Source organism: Chiroxiphia lanceolata, chromosome 18 (assembly GCF_009829145.1).
Source record: "Chiroxiphia lanceolata isolate bChiLan1 chromosome 18, bChiLan1.pri, whole genome shotgun sequence".
In the NCBI taxonomy this organism is placed as follows: Eukaryota; Metazoa; Chordata; class Aves; order Passeriformes; family Pipridae; genus Chiroxiphia; species Chiroxiphia lanceolata.
Genome location: NC_045654.1, coordinates 7,325,644 through 7,343,503, shown reverse-complemented (window position 1 = coordinate 7,343,503; position 17,860 = coordinate 7,325,644). Strand labels below are relative to the sequence as shown.

The following is a 17,860-nucleotide window of genomic DNA, read 5'->3' as shown; positions in this document are numbered from 1 at the left end:
ATAGGATGGGGAGGCTCAGACCTCATCGCCACTGGCCGTGCTGGTTCCAGCCTCCCGGATGGCCTGTTCCTCCCCTACCCACGGTGGCTGGGTCGGGCAGTGGGACCCCCGGGACCCACGGCAGGTGAATCCCCAGCAGAGCGAGGGCCTGCCTGCAGGGGAAGAGCAGCGATTTGCCATGGAGTAATTAATGTGAGGGTAAAAATAATGCCAACCCTGGCTAAATCACATCCGAGATTGAGGTGCCTTTTCCTTCCTGTTTTCTTATCCAACTTCAGCATCACCCGTTGTCTGTCCTTGGAAGGTGCCTCGGTGGGGACCGTGGCTCACGCAGGGTGGGCTGGCTGGCAAGGAGGAGGCAAAGGCAATGAAGAGATGAAGATGTGGATTTCCACTGGCTTTGCTTTGCTTTTGCCGGCAGCAGCCCGGGAAATCCCACCTAGAGACACCCCAGGTTGGGGAATCGTGGGCTAAAAATCAACAGTTGTAAAAAATATGAAATGCTTATTCTTAGGCACAGTGGGAGCAGCTCGATCTCACCTGCAGCCTGGTTACTTTGTGTACTGAATGTGCCCTGCCAGCTGTGAGGGCTTTACTGCGGGTTTCATGGATTTTTTAATGTGGAAATTATTGTTATGTTTAATCCTCCAGCTTCTGGAGCCACGTGATTACATGAGATTCTGAGCTTCAATTTTTTTCTTCTTTACATTAAATTGAGCCTCCAGCCTCCTGTTTGTGCCTTCACACACAGACACAGACACAAACACTAAAGGCTTAAGGAAGGAAGGAAAACCAAGCAGGAACCCAGCATGTATTATTAAAGCCTTGTGGTTTTCAGGGCAGAATTGTGATTTATCGATGCTCAGCTTTGGCATGTTGAAAACTAATCTCTGCTCTGATTAATGCAAGAGCTGAGGCAGGAGTGAAATATCCGGGGAGAGAGGAGCTTCAGCGGGGGACACCAAGCTTCGGCTGTCCCCGGGAACAGGCAGGAGCAGGGCCGAGCAGGATGCTGAGCTCCCCATTGCTGCTGCACCTCGTTTCCCTCTTTTCTGATTAGAGAAAACATCTGGGGAGAAAAAGCAGGTGCTGCAAGTGAGCGGCTCTGCTGGGCGGGGAGGACCTGCTGGGCGGTGGGTCTCTGCTGGTGGCTGAGGGAGGATGGAGGGGCTGGGGGGGAGCACCAGGAACTGGCACCGTGCCACGAGCAGAACCTCTGCTTATAGCCACCAGTTTTAATATTCAGATGTGAATGGGGAGTGGGGAGGGTCAAGAAAATTTTCCATTTTGGGCTGTGAATGCTGCAGCCAAACCCCAGGATTAGCAGTGGAAAGGGAATCAGCCGGGACTGGTGGCTGCTGGGCGCTGGCTCAGGACCCTCTGGCATCGCTGGGCCAGTGCCAGCCCAGAGTGTGGGTTCGTCCACCTCACAGGGGCCGTGCAGGGCAGCGGGGGAGAGCTCTGGGTTATGGGCAGAGGCAGCACCAGCCCTGTCCAGCAACTGGTAAAACAAATGATCCCCTCGTGGTCCCTGGGCTCTGCGGCCGGGGCTGATGGATGCTCTCTTCCGGAATGCCAGGCTCCCATTTGCTTTCTGCTCTTTGTTTTTGTTCCTAACATCAGTGCAACGAGGGAGAAAAAGGAAGGAATGAAAGCTCTACAGCTCCTTTCAGACAGTAAAAGAAATCCCGTCCAGTTGAAAGCTAATTAAGAAACATCACTTCTTCAAAGGCCAGAATTGGAAACAGCCGCGTGGAGACATAATGGGATTAACGTGGATCAGGGGATTACAGGCGGCCAGGACAGCGACGCTGCGGCCCCACACATCACCACTGGCCCTCGATGGTGGAACAGGCCAAAACCAAAACACTTCAATAAGATGAAAAGCCAAAGGGATGCGCTGGAAATAACGAGTCAGCCGCGGTGAGGGTGAGGAGCTGGGCAGCCCCCGGCACAGCGGCCGCAGCCGCCCTGGTGCTTGGGACGGGGCTTCGAATCCGATGCCTTTCCCCAAATACACGGAAAAAAGCAAATGTTGCCTTTCCCTCCGGGCGAGAGGCCAGGGCAGCCCTGATTGCTTCCTTGTCCCGCCACAGCCGGCAATTAACCCTCAGCAATGGTCACCGGTGACGGCGTGACCCCTCCACCGAGCTCACGCACCCGGCCGGGGTCACTGCCGGTGCCACGGGATGGAGAACAGCAGCTCGAGGTGGGGCAGTGGAACAGGAGCAGCCGTGAAATCCTTTGAGGCTGTAAAGCCAGCAGCAGGGACTCGCTGTCAGTGTCAAAGGAATATTGTCCCTGCTGGAAACCCCTGGGCAGCACAAGTGCCAATTAGGAAACATCTGTTCCTCCTGGTCCAGGCGGGCTGTGAGCGAGAGCATGGCAACGTAATGGGATTAAAATATATCACCGGATTAGGGCAGTGCTGCGCAGATCAGCGGCCATGGATGTTCTTAGGAAATCAGGGAAAAAAGGAAAAGCAAATTTGTCTCTTCAACATGGACATGTTTCTTTTTTACTTGTACCTTATGTACTGGTGCCAGACCTCCTCTCTGCGCTGTTCAGTTCAACTAAAAAGACAGCCTGAGCTGAGTTTAAGCAATTTTAGATGAAATGGCTACGTGAGCAGCTGGTCCCTCTGGTCCTCACTGCTGCCACTGTGGCTGTGGCTGCAGGACAGGAAAAGTGGCCTTACCCAGGTTCCTGGGGTATGATACGGTGCCTGTCACCTCTGTACGGGTTGGAAGGTGTGTAATGAGCTGGATTTGGTCCCTTTGGCAGAGCTTTGGGGTCCAGTGGTGGTGGGAGGCTGCAGGAGCGGGGCTGTGTCTGGAGCATCCCTTCGAGCAGCAGCACAAGGTTCTTCCCCTCAGGCTGTGTCCTCTGCTCATAACACGAGGCCTGCAGAAAAACCCTGAGCAAAGCATCAGGAAAGATGCTCAAGGTAGGGAGAGAAAAATGATCAGAGCAAGAGAGAGACCTGCATCATACCCCACGGCCCCTGCTCGCAGTGTGCAGCCCACCCGTCCCTTCCTGCGCATGGGGCCACCCTGGGATCCCCCATCGCTCGCACCCCGGGCACAGTTTGGCTGGTTTGGGGGTTCCCATCCCTCCTGCCACCCCACCCAAGAGTTCTACCAGCCATGGGGCACCACAGCCCCGCAGACAATAGGGACATTCTTCAGGAAACCAAACCAATAATGCGGAGAGCCGCCCGCTATTTTGGGACTTCATATGCTCTAAGGCAAATGTCATTGGTGTGTAACATCCATTTAGGGAGCCGCGTAATGAAGTCGTGCATCATGAGGAGGGACCAGCTCGCTTAGCAACCTTCTCCGCGTGTGACGTCTTCCCCTGCAGGACGGGATTGCTCCTTCGCCAGCACGAGCACAAAATGCCGCTCACAGCTGCCGTAAGAGGCGCTTTGAACTCAAAGACTCTGCAGCCCCCACCAACACCGAATTCCTGAGGTGGGCTTGTGCCCCGGGTCAGAGCCCAGGCAGCCTCTGTGCTGTGAGGGGTTTGGGTGCTGCGAGCCCCTGACCTACACCCTGACCTGCGTGAGCTGCCTTCCCAACAGAGCCCTCGGCTCTCTCAGGGGTGGAAGAAGCTGGGGTACTGTGATGGGGACAGAGCCCTTTCATTTTGGGGGCTGAACGGGACAGCTGCCACCTCAGTTCCCATCGAGAGCTTCCTCACTGCCGTTCATGCCGCTGCAGATTTTGGATGTGTCTCACGGGGAGGCGAGTGGGTGCAGGGGTTCACTGGGTGTACTGGGCATACTGGGTGCTCCGATGCTCCGTGTGCATTGGGTGTTCTGGTGTGCTGGATGTACTGGGTGCTCTGGGGAGTCTGGGTTTGCTGGACACTCTAGGTTTTCTGAGGGCTCTGGGCACAGGCTGGCAGCAGGATGAGGACAGGGAGAGAGAGGACGGCTGTATCGCACAGGGGGAATGTCTGTCCTGGCTGTCTCCAGGTTTCCGGATGATAAGCAATTACGGGAGAGATTTACAGCAGATTAAGTCAGAAAGCAAAGTCCATTATCTGCCCAGATGAGCTCCAAAGGTAGAGGCCGTGTGGAATGAGAAATGGGGCACTTTAACCGTTATCATCCCTCGGGGCACCGACCTGGGCTCCGAAGGACAATGGCTCTGCTCCTGCAGGGAGGGTGGCTGCTGCAGATCCACACGCTGCCATTCCCTTCCCACAGTAACGGCATTTTGGTGCCTGAATTTGCTCTGATTCCCTTATGGAATGCATGTTGCTTCTAGGGGATCTGCTACTCCCTTCCATTGGAGGTGCCTCTTCCAAGCCCCCAGGGTCAAGTTGAGCTGCAGATGCTAAATCCATGGGAATGCATTTTAGCAGAAAGATGCTTTTGAGGTCACTGAGGGTTTATTCACTGTGCTTTTTGATGTGTAAATCTCTCTGTGCATTGTCCCTGTTCCCCCGGGCAGGCTGCCCTGGGGGACCTGCAACCACCTGGGTGGATGTGCCCACTGACCCACTCATGGACAGCCCCGTGGCCACTCCCACGCGCCTCGGGCAGTGGCCTCACTGGAACCAAGTTCCCTCAGCTGTGAAATGAAGGTAATTTACTGGTGTGCTTTACAAGGGCACTGAGAGAGGAGATTAATTGTTTGGCATATGGGACTGCAGATAGGATGGGTTATGATCCTGCAGATCCTTCTGTTTTGCTGTTTGCATGTGCAGCGGGAACACGGCTCTGCTCCACAGTGACCAGGGGCTCCTTTCCCCCACGACCTTTCCCACAGCCTCACTCCAGACCAGACAGCCATGGATTTGTGTGCTGGCACAAGGGCAGATCCAGAACCTTAGGGATGGTACAACTGGTGGCCCTGGTGACCTCAAGCCCGACATGCAAAGGGCAGCTCAGTCCCAGCATCTGCGTGTGGGGTGATGACGCAGCCAGAGGCACCGGCTGCCACACGACCCTTTGGTGTTGGGATTAAACTTGACACTTAGAGCCTGAAAATCTGCTTAAGGGAAAGCTGGCATAAATCTGAGTGTCGCCAGGACGTGCGTTGCGGACTGGGGTCAGACCCCTCCCTGCACCCTGGATAATCCCAGGCTGGTGCCTGTGGCCAGTGTCCCCATGGGCTCTACCCACAGTTGGCACAGTGGGACCCCCCTCTGCACACCCCACAGTCCCCAGGAGAAAAATTCTGGTGTGGGATGATGCCAGGGGCCTGCAGATGGGCAGCAGCTATTCCTGCCATGGCCAGGCCCTGGCCCTTCCCTATGGGAGGGGGGTCCCTGGTGGCTTTGCCCCCTCAGTCCCCGAGGATGCAGGACCAGAGCCCCACCACACTCCTGCTCCCTGCTGGCTCCTTCCTGATGCAGATGCTTTCCTGAGAATCGCCTTGCCCTGTCACCAGCTCCCGTCCCTTGGCATTCCTGCAGGAGCTGTGTCCCAGCTTTGCTGGCCCATCACCTTGCTGGGGTGCTCCTTCCACTCCCTCTGTGACAGTCCTGGGGGTGTTAGCTGCAGCATCAGGAATTCTGGGGGGGAGGCAGTACCCTTGCCTGTGCTGGTGGCTCTCGGGTGCAGCACAGCTCCTCTGGGACCTTGGGACAGCAAAATGAGTTGTCACTGTCATCTCCCACCGAACTCGAGCAGGCAGTAATGAAGGCTGCTGAGCACACACTTCTTCCTAAATTACCTTATTTATTCAGGGAATCAGATGCCGCAGTCTTTCATGGCTTCTTGTGAGGCTCGGATCTTGTGGGATGCGAGGCTATTAATAGGAGCCAATCTTTCCCCTTCTTCTTCTCCAGGCTAAAGGCAGAAGAATTCAAACAAGGGCCCTTTTGATGTGACAGAAGTCCAAATAAACTCCACGCCATTTTCATCTCAAGCTGGCAGCACATTCCCATGTTTCTGGTGGGGTTTCCCTGCATGAGGGCTGGACCCACAGCACCTGGGTGCCCTGGAACCGGGCGCCTGAGGTGGAGGAGCAGTCTGTGGTGCCCCTTCCAGTGACACTGCCCTCGTCTGTGGTGACATCAGGTGGCCAGAGCCAGCACAGAGACCAGACGGGTGAGATTGGATCCGGGTGAATGATCAGCCAGGGCAGCAAATGCCAATTTGCGTGTAAACAGACTGAGCACAAAAAGCCAGGGAAGAGAAATAACTAGAAAGCATTTACCACATAACAGACTTGTTTCCAAGGAGCAGATTTTGAAGGTTTCCCGCAGGCAGCCTCGCTGGCGCTCCAGGGGAATTTCAGTCCCACACCCTCCAGCTTCTGACCCGCTCTCACCACGGTGGGTTTGGCACCTCCCCTGCCAGAATGAGCCCTGCACTGTCCCAGAGCTGACCATGTCCTGATCCACTTCTGTGATGGGCAGTGAAAATCCTGGGAGAGCAGGGCTCTCGTTTTCAGCACTGCACCATTTACCTTCCATGGACGCTGTGACAGAATCTGAATTACCTTCTGCCATTTCAATATCTGCACAGTTGTTGGTTTTTCTGCTTCTGTCCATCAAAATTTATAGCTAAATTAGGCAATTATTGATTTTTTCCCCCTTAATCGAGTTACATTCAAGCCAGTCTGTGGAACAGCAAATGCTCAGTGGGTCCCTCTTGACATCTGTTTGTCTGATCAATCTGTGCAGGGAAAATGCTCCTTCAGTGCCCACTGACATCCCACAGTGATGAACAGGAACACTTTGATTTTTTTTTTAGGGCTTTGAGACATTTGCTGTTCCTGTTCTCTTTGAGTTTATTTGTTCTAATTTGTAACAACACACTTTGTTGTTTTTGTTTGTGGAGTTCTTGAAGATGTGTCAGTCCTGAGCTGGGGGATGCAAGGAAGGGGCCCTGTGACCCAGGAGGGTGGTCTGTGAAGGGTCACTGCCCACTGTACCTGGCTCTCATCAGGCACCTCTAACTCTGTGGACAGGGCTGTAACAAGCCCCTCCACCAAGGACTGAGCAAGATGCCATGTCCATATCATGACAGAGCTCTGAGGACAACCACGAGTGGAGATTTAGGCGTGATATGGCCCAAACTTCTCCTTGGTCCCTCCTGCCCCATGACAATTCCTGCAGAGCAGCCCAGGTGGGTTCAGTGGGGATGCACCAGGTGATGCTGCTTAAGGAGCAGAACCAGGGCTGGGTATTAATGCAGGTCCCTGGCTCTGCCCTCCTTCTGGAGGGTGTTTCATACCTCCAGTGTTGTCCCTGTGCCTCCATGGGTCACCCTGGCTGAGATGGTTTTGGCATCGCTGGCTTTGTGACCCTGCTCATCCACATGCCGCTCCTGTGCTTTTGAAGCTTGCACTAGCCAGGTGAGAGGGTGATGCTTCTTTATTTAGCTGTGTGCGTGGTGGGAGGGGAAAGTGTTTCATCACCACACTCAGTTTTAGTAACATCCCTGTGTGTGCTTTGAAGGGGTCACAGCCGAGACTTCCAGGCTGCAGCTGGCAAGGCACGGACTGAGGAGAGAGGCAGCACCAGGACATGGCTATGTGGCATGTCAGGGTAAGAAAATGTGCAGAGGAAAATGTCAGAAAGATATTTTTATTACAATAGTGTGATGCAATTGCAAGTGGGGGCCCGAGACCTCTCGTGCCTGTGTTTTCTCATGCAAGACTTTATAGACGTTGCACGACTTTCAACTCTGCTCTTATCTCTGCCCCCAGAGGACATTATTACTGCTAGTCTGACTATGCCAGTATGAATGTTTGATGGTGAATAATATTTTTGAGAATTGAATTACCACTTGTTTCCTAATTAAAACCCAGCCTCCCCATCATGTCAGCTATTTGCAAAAAGGAACGTGATGACGATAAGCTACACCGAGGCTTTACCTTTCTGAGGTGGCTGAAGTACCTTTGTTAAGAGTATTCAGGAGAAAGCTGGAGGAATCTATGCAGATGCAGAGGAGCCCCCATGTTTCTCCAGGAGGCTAAAGCTGTGGAACTCCCCTCCTCTGGAGAGTTAGGGTGCCTAATGCGAGGGCACTGCGAGGGCAGGGGCTTCTTCTGTAAAACTGCTCCTTCTGGAATAGACAGTGACTAAAAGCAGCAGCAGAAATGGCCATTAATTACTCTATTTGTTTTCCACATTGCCTCTCACTGCTTATTAGCGCAGCATTAAGGAGATGGGATGCAACCCTAGCCTGGGTGCGGATGCTGCAGAGGAATGCCTGTGGGATTGGCATGGACTGTGGGAGGAGAGGGGCCAAAGCCCCCCCGGGGCATGGCAAAGCAGAGAATTTGACAGGCAAAGGGGACAGTGAGGCTGTTTCCTTGGGATGTGGGGCTAACACCGTCCCTCTCCGCCGTGTCCACTCGGCTGAGCGCAGTGGGGGTGAGGCTGACTTTGCTGCAGGGAGGGATGGGGGGGACGTGGGGGCCTGAGGAGGGATGGCATTGCCCCACTTTTTCCAGGAATAGTTTGTATTTACTCCTCTCCTACTGAGAAGTGCCTCTGGGCACTTCACCGCTGCTGCCTAATGAATCCTCACACAACCTCGTCAAGCAGGAGCTGCTTCCCCTCCAGGTAACCCTGCACTCAGGAGCTGATTTGGAACACTGGGGAGTGTGGTGAAAGCGGTTCTGCCCTCTTCCCTTCATTCAGGCACCCCAGACAATACTGCCAGAAGTGGAGGAAACATCAAAACATAACCTTTCTGCTTGGCTATAAACAACCCACAGTCTGGTCCAATTGGGATCCATCACTGATAAACTATCTTCCCCTGGTGCTGCCAGGGAAGAGCAAGGAACTTGCTCTCTCTGTAGACAGCAGTATCCCATGGAGGGAACTGAGATAAAGACTCCTTAATGCTCTTAATCCCAACCTATGAGCATTTTGGGAAATACATTATAAATATTAGTAAAAATAGTATTAAAAAGTAGCATTTCATAATCTTCTATGTGAACATTCCCCTCGAGGTATGTTATTGGCATTAGCCATGCATAGAGCAGGGATCTTATTTGATCTAGGATTGGTCACAAGGAGGGCAGCAGGATGGATGTGCCTCTGTCCTGGTGTAACATGTTGCACCATTATCTGGATGGGATGGTGTTAATGTAGGATGCACTAATAAGTGTATGATAACCTCATTACTCTCTGTAACATCATCTGTCATCCTGTGAAGCAGAGCAGGGCATAATTAAACATTTAAATCTTATACAGATGATAGGAGGAACTCGCTCCTTGGAAGGAAGGAGCAGCAAGGGGAGGTTGGTTTCTTGGCTCTGAAGTGGTTGCACGTGAACCCCGGCACTCCAGCCCAGCCAGGCCTCAAGACAGGCTTAAACTGATTGAGCAGTATCAATCACCATCCACAGAAATGTCAGGAGATACTTAAATGCATTCAGAGTGTATCGTATTCTGACCTCTGCTAACCCTGGCATCGATTAACTCTGGGTTTCCTTTACCTGGGGGAATCCCAAGGCAGGCATAAAGCACTGTTTGTAAACAAATGCAAACACCAAAGCCAACACACATGGCATAAAACAACACAAAAGAACAGCACAAACACGGCCTGGGATACAACACAGGCTAAAGAAAACTGCAGTCTTGCACTTGGGGAGTTGAACTTCCCTGCAAAGGAGGAGGCTGGCACTGCCTGTTCTACTTGTTTTGGCTTCCACTTGATTCCACTCTGTAATTAAAAAATGCTCATCTCAGTGACCTTGAAAATACTGGAATATATCACTAAAAAAATATGTATTTTACACACTAGAGGTGTTTACACATTAGAGGTGTTTACATGCTAGAGGTGAGCATGAATAGCCAGAGCTGTGCTGCCTCCCCAGCCAGTGCCCAGGGTGGCTGCGGGGATATTCCACTACTTCCAACTGCACTGCAATCACACTTGGGAAATAAATGGTGCAGAGAACACCTTTTCTTATAACCCACCTCCACTCTGGTGCCAGCTGCTGCTGCCACATCAGCACTGATGGAAATCCAAAAGCAGAAAGAAGAAAACAAGTTCCTTAACTTGGTTGGCTGTCTTCCTGACTTCCTAGAAACTGTCAGCAGGAATGTCTTTGATGTGTACACAACAATAATATCCAGACAAAAACGTGAAAATGTGGCACAGGAATAAATAGGAGAGCATTGGGAATCCTAAGTGGCATTTTGGTGACTTCTATTGCTGTCACCAGCACAGTAAAGCCATTTAAATATCTCAGCAAACCTGGGCCCTCCTCCTCTGGGCAGAGACGGTTTGTTTGCCTGTGCTTGGGGTGTTTGGCAACACCATCAGGTGAGCACTGAGATCCTCCTTGTGGAGCTGTTGCTTCTGCAGGGTCACGTTTCAGGAAATGAAACCCAGCTCTTTCCGTGGAAATATCAGTGAGTGATGGGCAGAGAGGCTGCAGGAGCCAAAACCTGGGAGTCCCCTCAGAAGAGCTGGCAAAAGGCACGTGTCTGCTCACGTAATCAGGCTAAGGATGTGGTGAGGGTGGCAAAAAGTTACTCGTGGTTAAACAGAATATTCCTTAGAACAGTGGAGCCAAACACTTTTGGACCTGTCACTAGACAATGCCAGCTTTTCTCATCAACACAAACATTTTAAAGCTCTAAAATGATCCCAATGATGAGGCACAGACTGCGGGTTTTGCCTTGGTGGATTACGCCAGAGCAGAGGCCATCATGTATACTGATGTATTTACATGTATTCTGATGTACTTATTTAATTAGACAGTAATTCTGCAGGTGTTAATGAGGGTGTGCAGCTGTAGGAGCCTGGATGGCGTCACAGACACCGTGGGACCTCTCAGGAGTGGAGGGTTGAGCAGGACTGCTCTGCCAGGCTCAGGGAGAGGCACCATGGAAAGGACTTGGAAAGGACCTGAAATCATGTCTGGGGGCAATATCTCTCCCACCACATGCCTGCAAGTGAAGAGCCCGTGCAGAGGCACTGGAATAAACTTTGCAGTGGGAGCTCTGAGTCTGAGCTGAGCCTGAGGAGTCACAGGAACCATGTCAGGGCCCACAGCCAGCCCCAGCGTTCACTGCCAGCCCAGAGGATTTCAAGAGATAAAAATACCCCTTTCCATCTCAGCTCAGCTCAGTGAAACCTTTAAACAGGGCTGGTGGGAGACTTCACCCCGAGCAACCAGAAGGGACACGCCCCAGGTCCTTCTTCGTTTCCTTCCACTCATCTGGACATCCTGAGCCTCAGCTCTGCTCTGTGGCCGCTGGAGGAGAAGAAACCTTCCCCAATAGATCTGTTCAGGTGAAAAATGTTGGCCTAAATTAACATTTTTAACAAAAAGCAGGTTCTCAGACGGTTCATAATGAGCCACATGGTGAAATCCTCCCAGCTGTATACTCTACCTTGCTTTAATCAGATCATTAACTTTCATAAAGATGTAGGCAGGAGGAGTGGCGGCACTTGAAAAGAGCTCAAAACATGCTGAGTTTCAAACTTCAGACTTGTCATTGACTTAGCCTTTCATTGAGCCAATTATTTATGACATATTTGACGAAATTCAGAAAAGAAGGCAGTTGAAATCTGCATATCTGCTTGGCTGCAGTGGAGCTACTACTACATTAAGGAGGAATACGAGCGGGGAGCTCTGCTGGAGCAGAGGACACCTGGGTGCCTTGCTTTGCATGATTATTTGCCTGCAAGTGGTTCAGTGAGCAACAATGGGGTGTCACACAGATGAATTTGTTTGTATCCTGTTTTTCTTATGAATACGTTTTAATAAACTATGAGGAAATTAATTCTAAAGATACGCGTTTGACTGGGTGCTGATGTTTGCAGGCAGCCATCGCACTCCTCGCCCCATGTGCCCGGTGTTGGCTCTGGTGTTCCCCTTCTGCAGAACCAAAGAATCACAGAGTGCTTTGGGTTGGAAGGGGGCCTTCAAGGTCATTTAGTCAACACCCCCTGCCATATGCAGAGACACCTTCCACTAGACCAGGTTGCCCCAAGCCCCGTCCAACCTGGCCTTGGACACTTTCTGGGATGGGGCAGCCACAGCTGCTCCGGGCAACCCGTGCCAGGGCCTTCCCACCCTCACAGGGAATCCCCCACCGTGTCCGAGATCCCGAACCCCGGCACCCTCACGCTGCCCTCGGGGGCCGGGACCGTCTCCTCTCGGTGCGGGGTCACCCCGGGCCGCGGCCGCTGCCCCGCTCCGGCCCCCCCCCGCCCGCTCCATGGCCGGATTTCCCCGGTAGCGCCGGGCAGCCCCGGCCCGCCCATGGCCGCCGAGCGCGCCCCGAGCCGCCCGCGCGGGGCCACGCCGGCTGCGAGCGGCGGGGGCGGACCGGCCGCCGCCATGGGCCCGGCGGGGGCGGGCGGGCGCTGAGGGGGCGCGGCGGGGGTTCCCTCCTTCCCTCCCTCTCTCCCTCCCTCCCTCCGTCCGTCCGTCCCTCCTGCCGCCCGCCCGGGGCGCAGGGCGGGAGGCGGGAGCGGCCCCCGCGCTCCGCACACGCGCACCGGGAGCCGCTCGGCCGCACCGGCGGAGCCGCCGCCGCCGCCGCCCGCCGCCAACCCCCGCCCCGGGGGCGGCTGCCCCGGCGGAGCCTCCATCTGCAGCCCGGCGGCGGAGCGGGAACATGGCGGACCTGGAGGCGGTGCTGGCCGATGTCAGCTACCTGATGGCGATGGAGAAGAGCAAGAGCACCCCGGCGGCCAGGGCCAGCAAGAAGATCACCCTGCCCGAGCCCAGGTACCGCCCGCCCCGCCGCGGCCCCGGCTGCGCGGCCGCCCCGGCCCGGCCCCCCGGCCCCCTCCCCGGGGCCGCACATAACGGTCCGGCCGTGCCCGGGCACCGCGGCCTCCGAGGCACGGGGTCCGGCCGGGGCGGGCGCGGGGCCGGGCTGGATGTGCTCCGTGTGTGTGCTGGGTGTTTTGGGTGTGCTGCATGTTTGTGTTTATTTGGCACAACTTCTGCGGGCGTCCCTCGGGCGGCTTAGCGGGGGATACCCCGCTCTCCGGGGGTGAATCCCCCGAGCTCGGGGCTTTGTGGATCCCGAACCCGGTGCTCCGTCCAGCGGGTGAGGAATTTTGTCTAAATCAACCGGTAGCACCAAACCGAGCCGCTCTGGCCGTGTTGCTCTGCAGAGCGATTTTTTTTGGTGATGCTTCCTGAGGTTTGACAGGGGCTGCGGGAGGAGGACGGAGCCGAGGTCTCCCTTAGCAGGCAGCTCACGGAGCAGAGGTGCTGGGGCAGGTCTGGGCTCCCTCGCCCCGACCTTCCCCGATCTCACCGCGGGAGCAGACGGGTGCTTTGGCACAGCTGAGGTTGTTTGCTTAGCGCCTGGTGCTAAAAGCAGCTTTTCGTCTGAAAAACCAGCTTTTTTCCCCGGTTATGCTTGTGTTATAAAATCACCTGAGCATCGCTTATTTATTGTTGAAATTAAAACTGAGCTTTCCCTCTCTTTCATGGCTCTGGATGTGTATATATATATTAAAAATGAAGATTTAGCCGGCAAACGAAATACTGCAACAGGAAGAATCTAAACCGAATTTTGCTGCAGAATGTGTAGGCAGTTTGGAAGCCTGCTGGTGGCCTAGCCGAGCTGTCTGCCGTGAGCCAGGCATCGCTGAAGCCCTCTTCCCACTTCTACACTCATTTTCCTGCCTTTCTGCTGGAATGCTGGGTAGGACAGGGAGGCTGTGGATCAGGGGAAGGCGAAGGGTGCCTAGCCCACATTTATCCCCCTTGCAGGGGCACTGAGACGTCAGGTAAAGAAGTTTTGCTGTTGAGTTCAAGGTCTGGTTGAGGATGGTGTTACTGGACAGACGAAGGTGCCCATTTTTCTTCCTGGTATGTGTTTACACTTTCAGAAATAATACAGAATCCATAAATGTTTGCCTACCCTGTTAGCCTGAGGTACAGCTTTGCTGGGGGTGCTGGTGGCTTCACATTTGTCAGTGCTTTGGTGATGTCAGTTCTGCCGTCAGTGATGTGCAGCAGTGCTGTTCCCTGTTCCCAGCAGGGACATGACCCCTCTGGGCAGGTGAAGGGTGGGATGTGGAGGGTGTGCAGGGGAGGAATAGTCCTTCCAGTGCCATGAGAAATAAGGACACCATTGGCGCTTGTGGGGTGGCTGGAAAGCTGTTGCCTGGACTGACATCCATCGTGCCCAGCGCGGGGAAGCCTTGTAGCACAGCACGAGGCCTGAGGAACCTGCTGTGCTCTACTCTCCTGCTCCAGTTTTTGCCTTGTCTCAGTGGTTGTTTTCCTGAGCTTGGAGAGATGGTTCACCTGCATTTGGCTCCACAGGGTAGGAAATGCAGCCACGTGCCAGAGGAAATTTTGTGGAGCAGGAGGAAAGGTGAAGGTGAAATGCCTCGCTCCTAGAGCTGCCTGTGGAAGAACCTGTTTGCATGAGACAGTAAAGGAAAAGGATGGTTTGCCATCCCCCTGGGCTGTGGTGCTCTGCAGAAGGTTAGAAGCCATCTGTGAGTCCATGGTGCTGTGGGATGGGGACATTTCAGACACTCAGCACCGGAGTGGGAGGAGACATAACCGAGAACAGAGACTTACCTCAGCCCGGGACCACAAACGGCTGTAGGATGCTCAAAATGACTGAACTTCTGAGCTACTAACTGAAACCAGGGATTTCCTCATACAGTAGGAAATTGTGACCGTTATTCTGGTGTCAGATACCTTCGTGCTGCTTTCTGGCTGGTTTTTTTGATCCCTCTCATTAGAGCAGACATGGTGTGTTGGGTTTACTGAAATATTCTGTGTTGCTGGTGAAGTGATTCATTTAAAATGACATAAATCGGCTGGTTAAAGGCAGGTTGATATAGTAACAGTAAAAAAAATACAACACACAAGAGTCCTCTCTTACATGAGTTTGAAATCAAGCAGTTTTTCCAGATACTCATTATTTCTGTGTGTGCGAGCAGCTCCTTGGAGGAGCATGAGCTCGTCTCTGTCACGTCTGGCTGCGCAGCCATCCTCGCCTTGGTCCTGGCTGTCACTGGGACAGACAGCAGGAAGGTCACTGGAATATCACATCCACGCTTGAAAATAAATGTCCCTGCCTTATTGCAGCTCTCTGCTTGCAGGAATGTGTTGGTTTATCTCCTGCAGGCAACCACAGCCCGGGGACGGGTCCTGTGCCGCTGACGTTGTCGCCTCAGAAAATATTAAAGGTTTCACCCCTGTTTTCAGTCTTGGCTCCTTGCTGGAGCCCATACACCTGTCGGCACCCTTTTATCTTTCCCAGATAAGGCTGAGGCTAAATGAAGCAAATGAGTTTACTGTAATGCAAATTTGAGGGGGCTTCCTGTTTACAAGGAAATAGCTATAGTGCCGGCAGAATAAATTCCAAGGCTGCAGGCCAAGACTTAGCAGCAAATAAACTACGAGGGTGAAGAGTTTATTGGCCGTGGGGCTGATTATTGCTGAGTTTACGTGAATTATCCTCAGACTGGTTTTGTCCCGAAATCGTTAAATATCAGTTTGGGAAAGAAGGACAGAAAACACTAATGGGTCCTGAGTGCTTAAGGAAGAGGCTTAGTGTGTTTTTGTTTTTTTTAAGCACCAAAACAAAACAACCCTTTTTCCATCCTCTGTCATCTGCTTTTCCTTCCCTTCTGCGTTTCCTCCTTTCGTTCCTAAGAGCCTTGCCAAGAGCTGGGAGAGCTGTGGTATCTTTTCGTTGTACATTGTTTCCTAAAAGCCTGTTTTGGGGAGATTTGCATTGGTGGGCAGAAGGGATGTCAGGGGCAGAATATCCTGCAGAAATCAGGCCTGGAATGGAAGGAAGACGTCCATGTGGAAATACGAGCAAATATGAAACCTTAAATTTTTTCTGCTGAATTGCTGTCAAAAATTGTAAGTGTTGGATGGAAAGGAGTAAATTAACTGCACTCTGAATTTTTTAGGCTATTTATCAGACTGCTGAGGTTTTTCACTTTTCCATGTAAATGTTACATTTCCCTTATTTTGGTCAAAGGGAGCAGAAGAGCACTGTAGAACAGCTCTTTTTATTTACCAGCAGCTTGTTCTGATTTGAGTAAAGGATTTACATAATGTGAAGCTGAGCAAAATGGTCCAAGAAATCAGGTAACAAATGAGAGAGGGTTCAGGGCTTGCAGAAGCCTCAAGTACACGCTGCTGTCCTCGCCAGGAAAGTTGACATTAAAGCTTTCTTACTATAAACATCACGTAAGCTTTGGGTGCTTTCGGTGTACAAATACCACGGGCATGGTAACAAAACACAGCATCCATCTGTCCAGGCTTCTCTCCCCGCGGCTGTAGATGTTTCTCCTCTCATGTCTCTTTTTCTAACCTGCTTCCAGTAATTACCTCTGTTTGAAGTTAATTTTGATTTTGATTTTTCTCTCAACCTTTTTTCCTTGGTCTCCTGTGTTCCTCTGAATCCTGCCCTTCTAGGGGAAAAAAGGAGCTTGTTACAGTTACTTCCTTCTTGAGAATTATGCTTATAATATGACATTTTTTTCAGGTATCATCCCATCCTCACTTCACCTGCAGAGGTGAAGACTGACCCCTGGTACCCATCTGCTTCTTGCTGGGGCAGTTGATGTGCCCTTTGCTTTCTTACCCAGTATTCAGACTTGTTTAAAACTCTGATTGAGGTTTGTTGAACACACAGAGGTTGATTTTCCTTTCCAGTTTTATTCTGAGCTGTTTGTGATTTCTTTTCTTCCTCTTATGGTGCTGAATGTTGTTGAAACGCAAGTGACGTTTCCCGCTCGGGGTTAAGCATCATTGCTCTGTCCTCTTTTGCTTCTGGTTTTACAGTTCTGATCTCTTGGCCTTCCTCTGCTCTTTCTCTGAATTTCGGTTCTTTCTTTGAAGTGTCCTTCAGTGAATTCTTGTACCTCTTGAAACTTCTGTAAATCTCTGAGTTCCAGGCTTACACTCCCCTGTCTCTGCTGTCAGTCTGGGTGACTTTGGTGTTGTTTTCTCTGGCGTTGTTTAACGCCTCTGTTGTGTTTATTCATTTACAGCGCTGTCTCTGGGAAAATTTTCCTGACAATTGCTTGTGTAATTTTCATCTTTGTTGCTATTACGCCCATGTCAGCCCTCTCAATCTTTCTAGGTGCTTCTTTGTGTCGCTGCAAGAAAACCGTTCAGTTTTGGGCTTCTGCAGGTGGCGTTTAACTCCCTGAATGGCTCTAGCTCAGTGTCAGGGCATTAAAAAGTCCCGTGTCTGCCTGATGCTGCGGCTGTCTGTCCTTCCCGCCTGCTTTGGTCCGTGCTGGTCGTGTCCATCAGGTCTGCAAAACTCCTCCCCCGAGGCCCTCATTAAAACACTCTTTTGTCATGAAGCTGATGAAGTTTGGCTGTGATTAATCTGCCGTGCTGTGTGTGCTGGTGCAGTGTTTGTGTGTTTACAGACGGTGTTTCCTGCCTGTCTCCCTCTGTCCCTCTGTGTTCCCTTGTCTCTACCCGGAGTGCCCGTCTGTGCCATCAGTCCGTGGGCAGCACAGTGGGGTCCAACAGGGTCTCATCGGTGACGTTTGTACCAAACCCTTCTCTTTATATGCAGGTTGTTTAGGGAATGGAATGGCTTCAGGAAGCCTTGTAAGATCCCATCTGGAGTACTGCCTCCAGCTCTGGGATCCCAGCACAGGAAGGATATGGACCTGTTGGAGTGGGTCCAGAGCAGGCCGCCAAGATGATCAGGGGAATGGGGCAGTTCTGCTGTGAGAAAAGGCTGAGGGAATTGGGATTATTCAACCTGGAGAAGAGAAGCTTTGGGGTGACCTAACTGTGGCCTTGCAGTACCTGAAGGGCTGCAAGAAACCTGGAGAGAGACTATTTCCAAGGACCTGGAGTGCCAGGACAAGGGGGAATGGCCTCACACTGCCAGAGGGCAGGGTTAGATGGGAGATAGGGAATACATTCTTTCCTGTGAGGGTGGTGAGGCCCTG

The 17,860-nt window shown here is 52.5% G+C and overlaps 1 protein-coding gene and 2 long non-coding RNA genes across 4 annotated transcripts in view; 2 read left to right on the top strand and 1 right to left on the bottom strand.

The window, feature by feature from the left end:
- Positions 1-3,381: 3,381 nt before the first annotated feature.
- Positions 3,382-5,882, top strand: LOC116795937. The gene is made up of 4 exons (XR_004360203.1): positions 3,382-3,473; positions 3,584-3,750; positions 4,461-4,593; positions 5,803-5,882. It is a non-coding gene; the product is annotated as an uncharacterized LOC116795937 (long non-coding RNA).
- A 5,776-nt stretch (positions 5,883-11,658) lies between these two features.
- On the bottom strand, positions 11,659-12,700 carry LOC116795938. 2 transcript variants are annotated; one of them, XR_004360204.1, is made up of 2 exons: positions 12,595-12,700; positions 11,659-11,810 (listed from the first exon to the last, which is right to left on the bottom strand). It is a non-coding gene; the product is annotated as an uncharacterized LOC116795938 (long non-coding RNA). The 2 variants fall into 2 exon arrangements; XR_004360205.1 differs by having other exon boundaries at positions 12,565-12,687.
- GRK3 (G protein-coupled receptor kinase 3) overlaps positions 12,445-17,860 on the top strand; it is a 66,332-nt gene continuing 60,916 nt past the window's right edge. Inside the window, exon 1 of the mRNA XM_032706065.1 lies at positions 12,445-12,668. Coding sequence (XP_032561956.1) covers positions 12,556-12,668 — 113 coding nt within the window. The 5' untranslated portion in view covers positions 12,445-12,555. The remainder of the gene's footprint in view (positions 12,669-17,860) is intronic.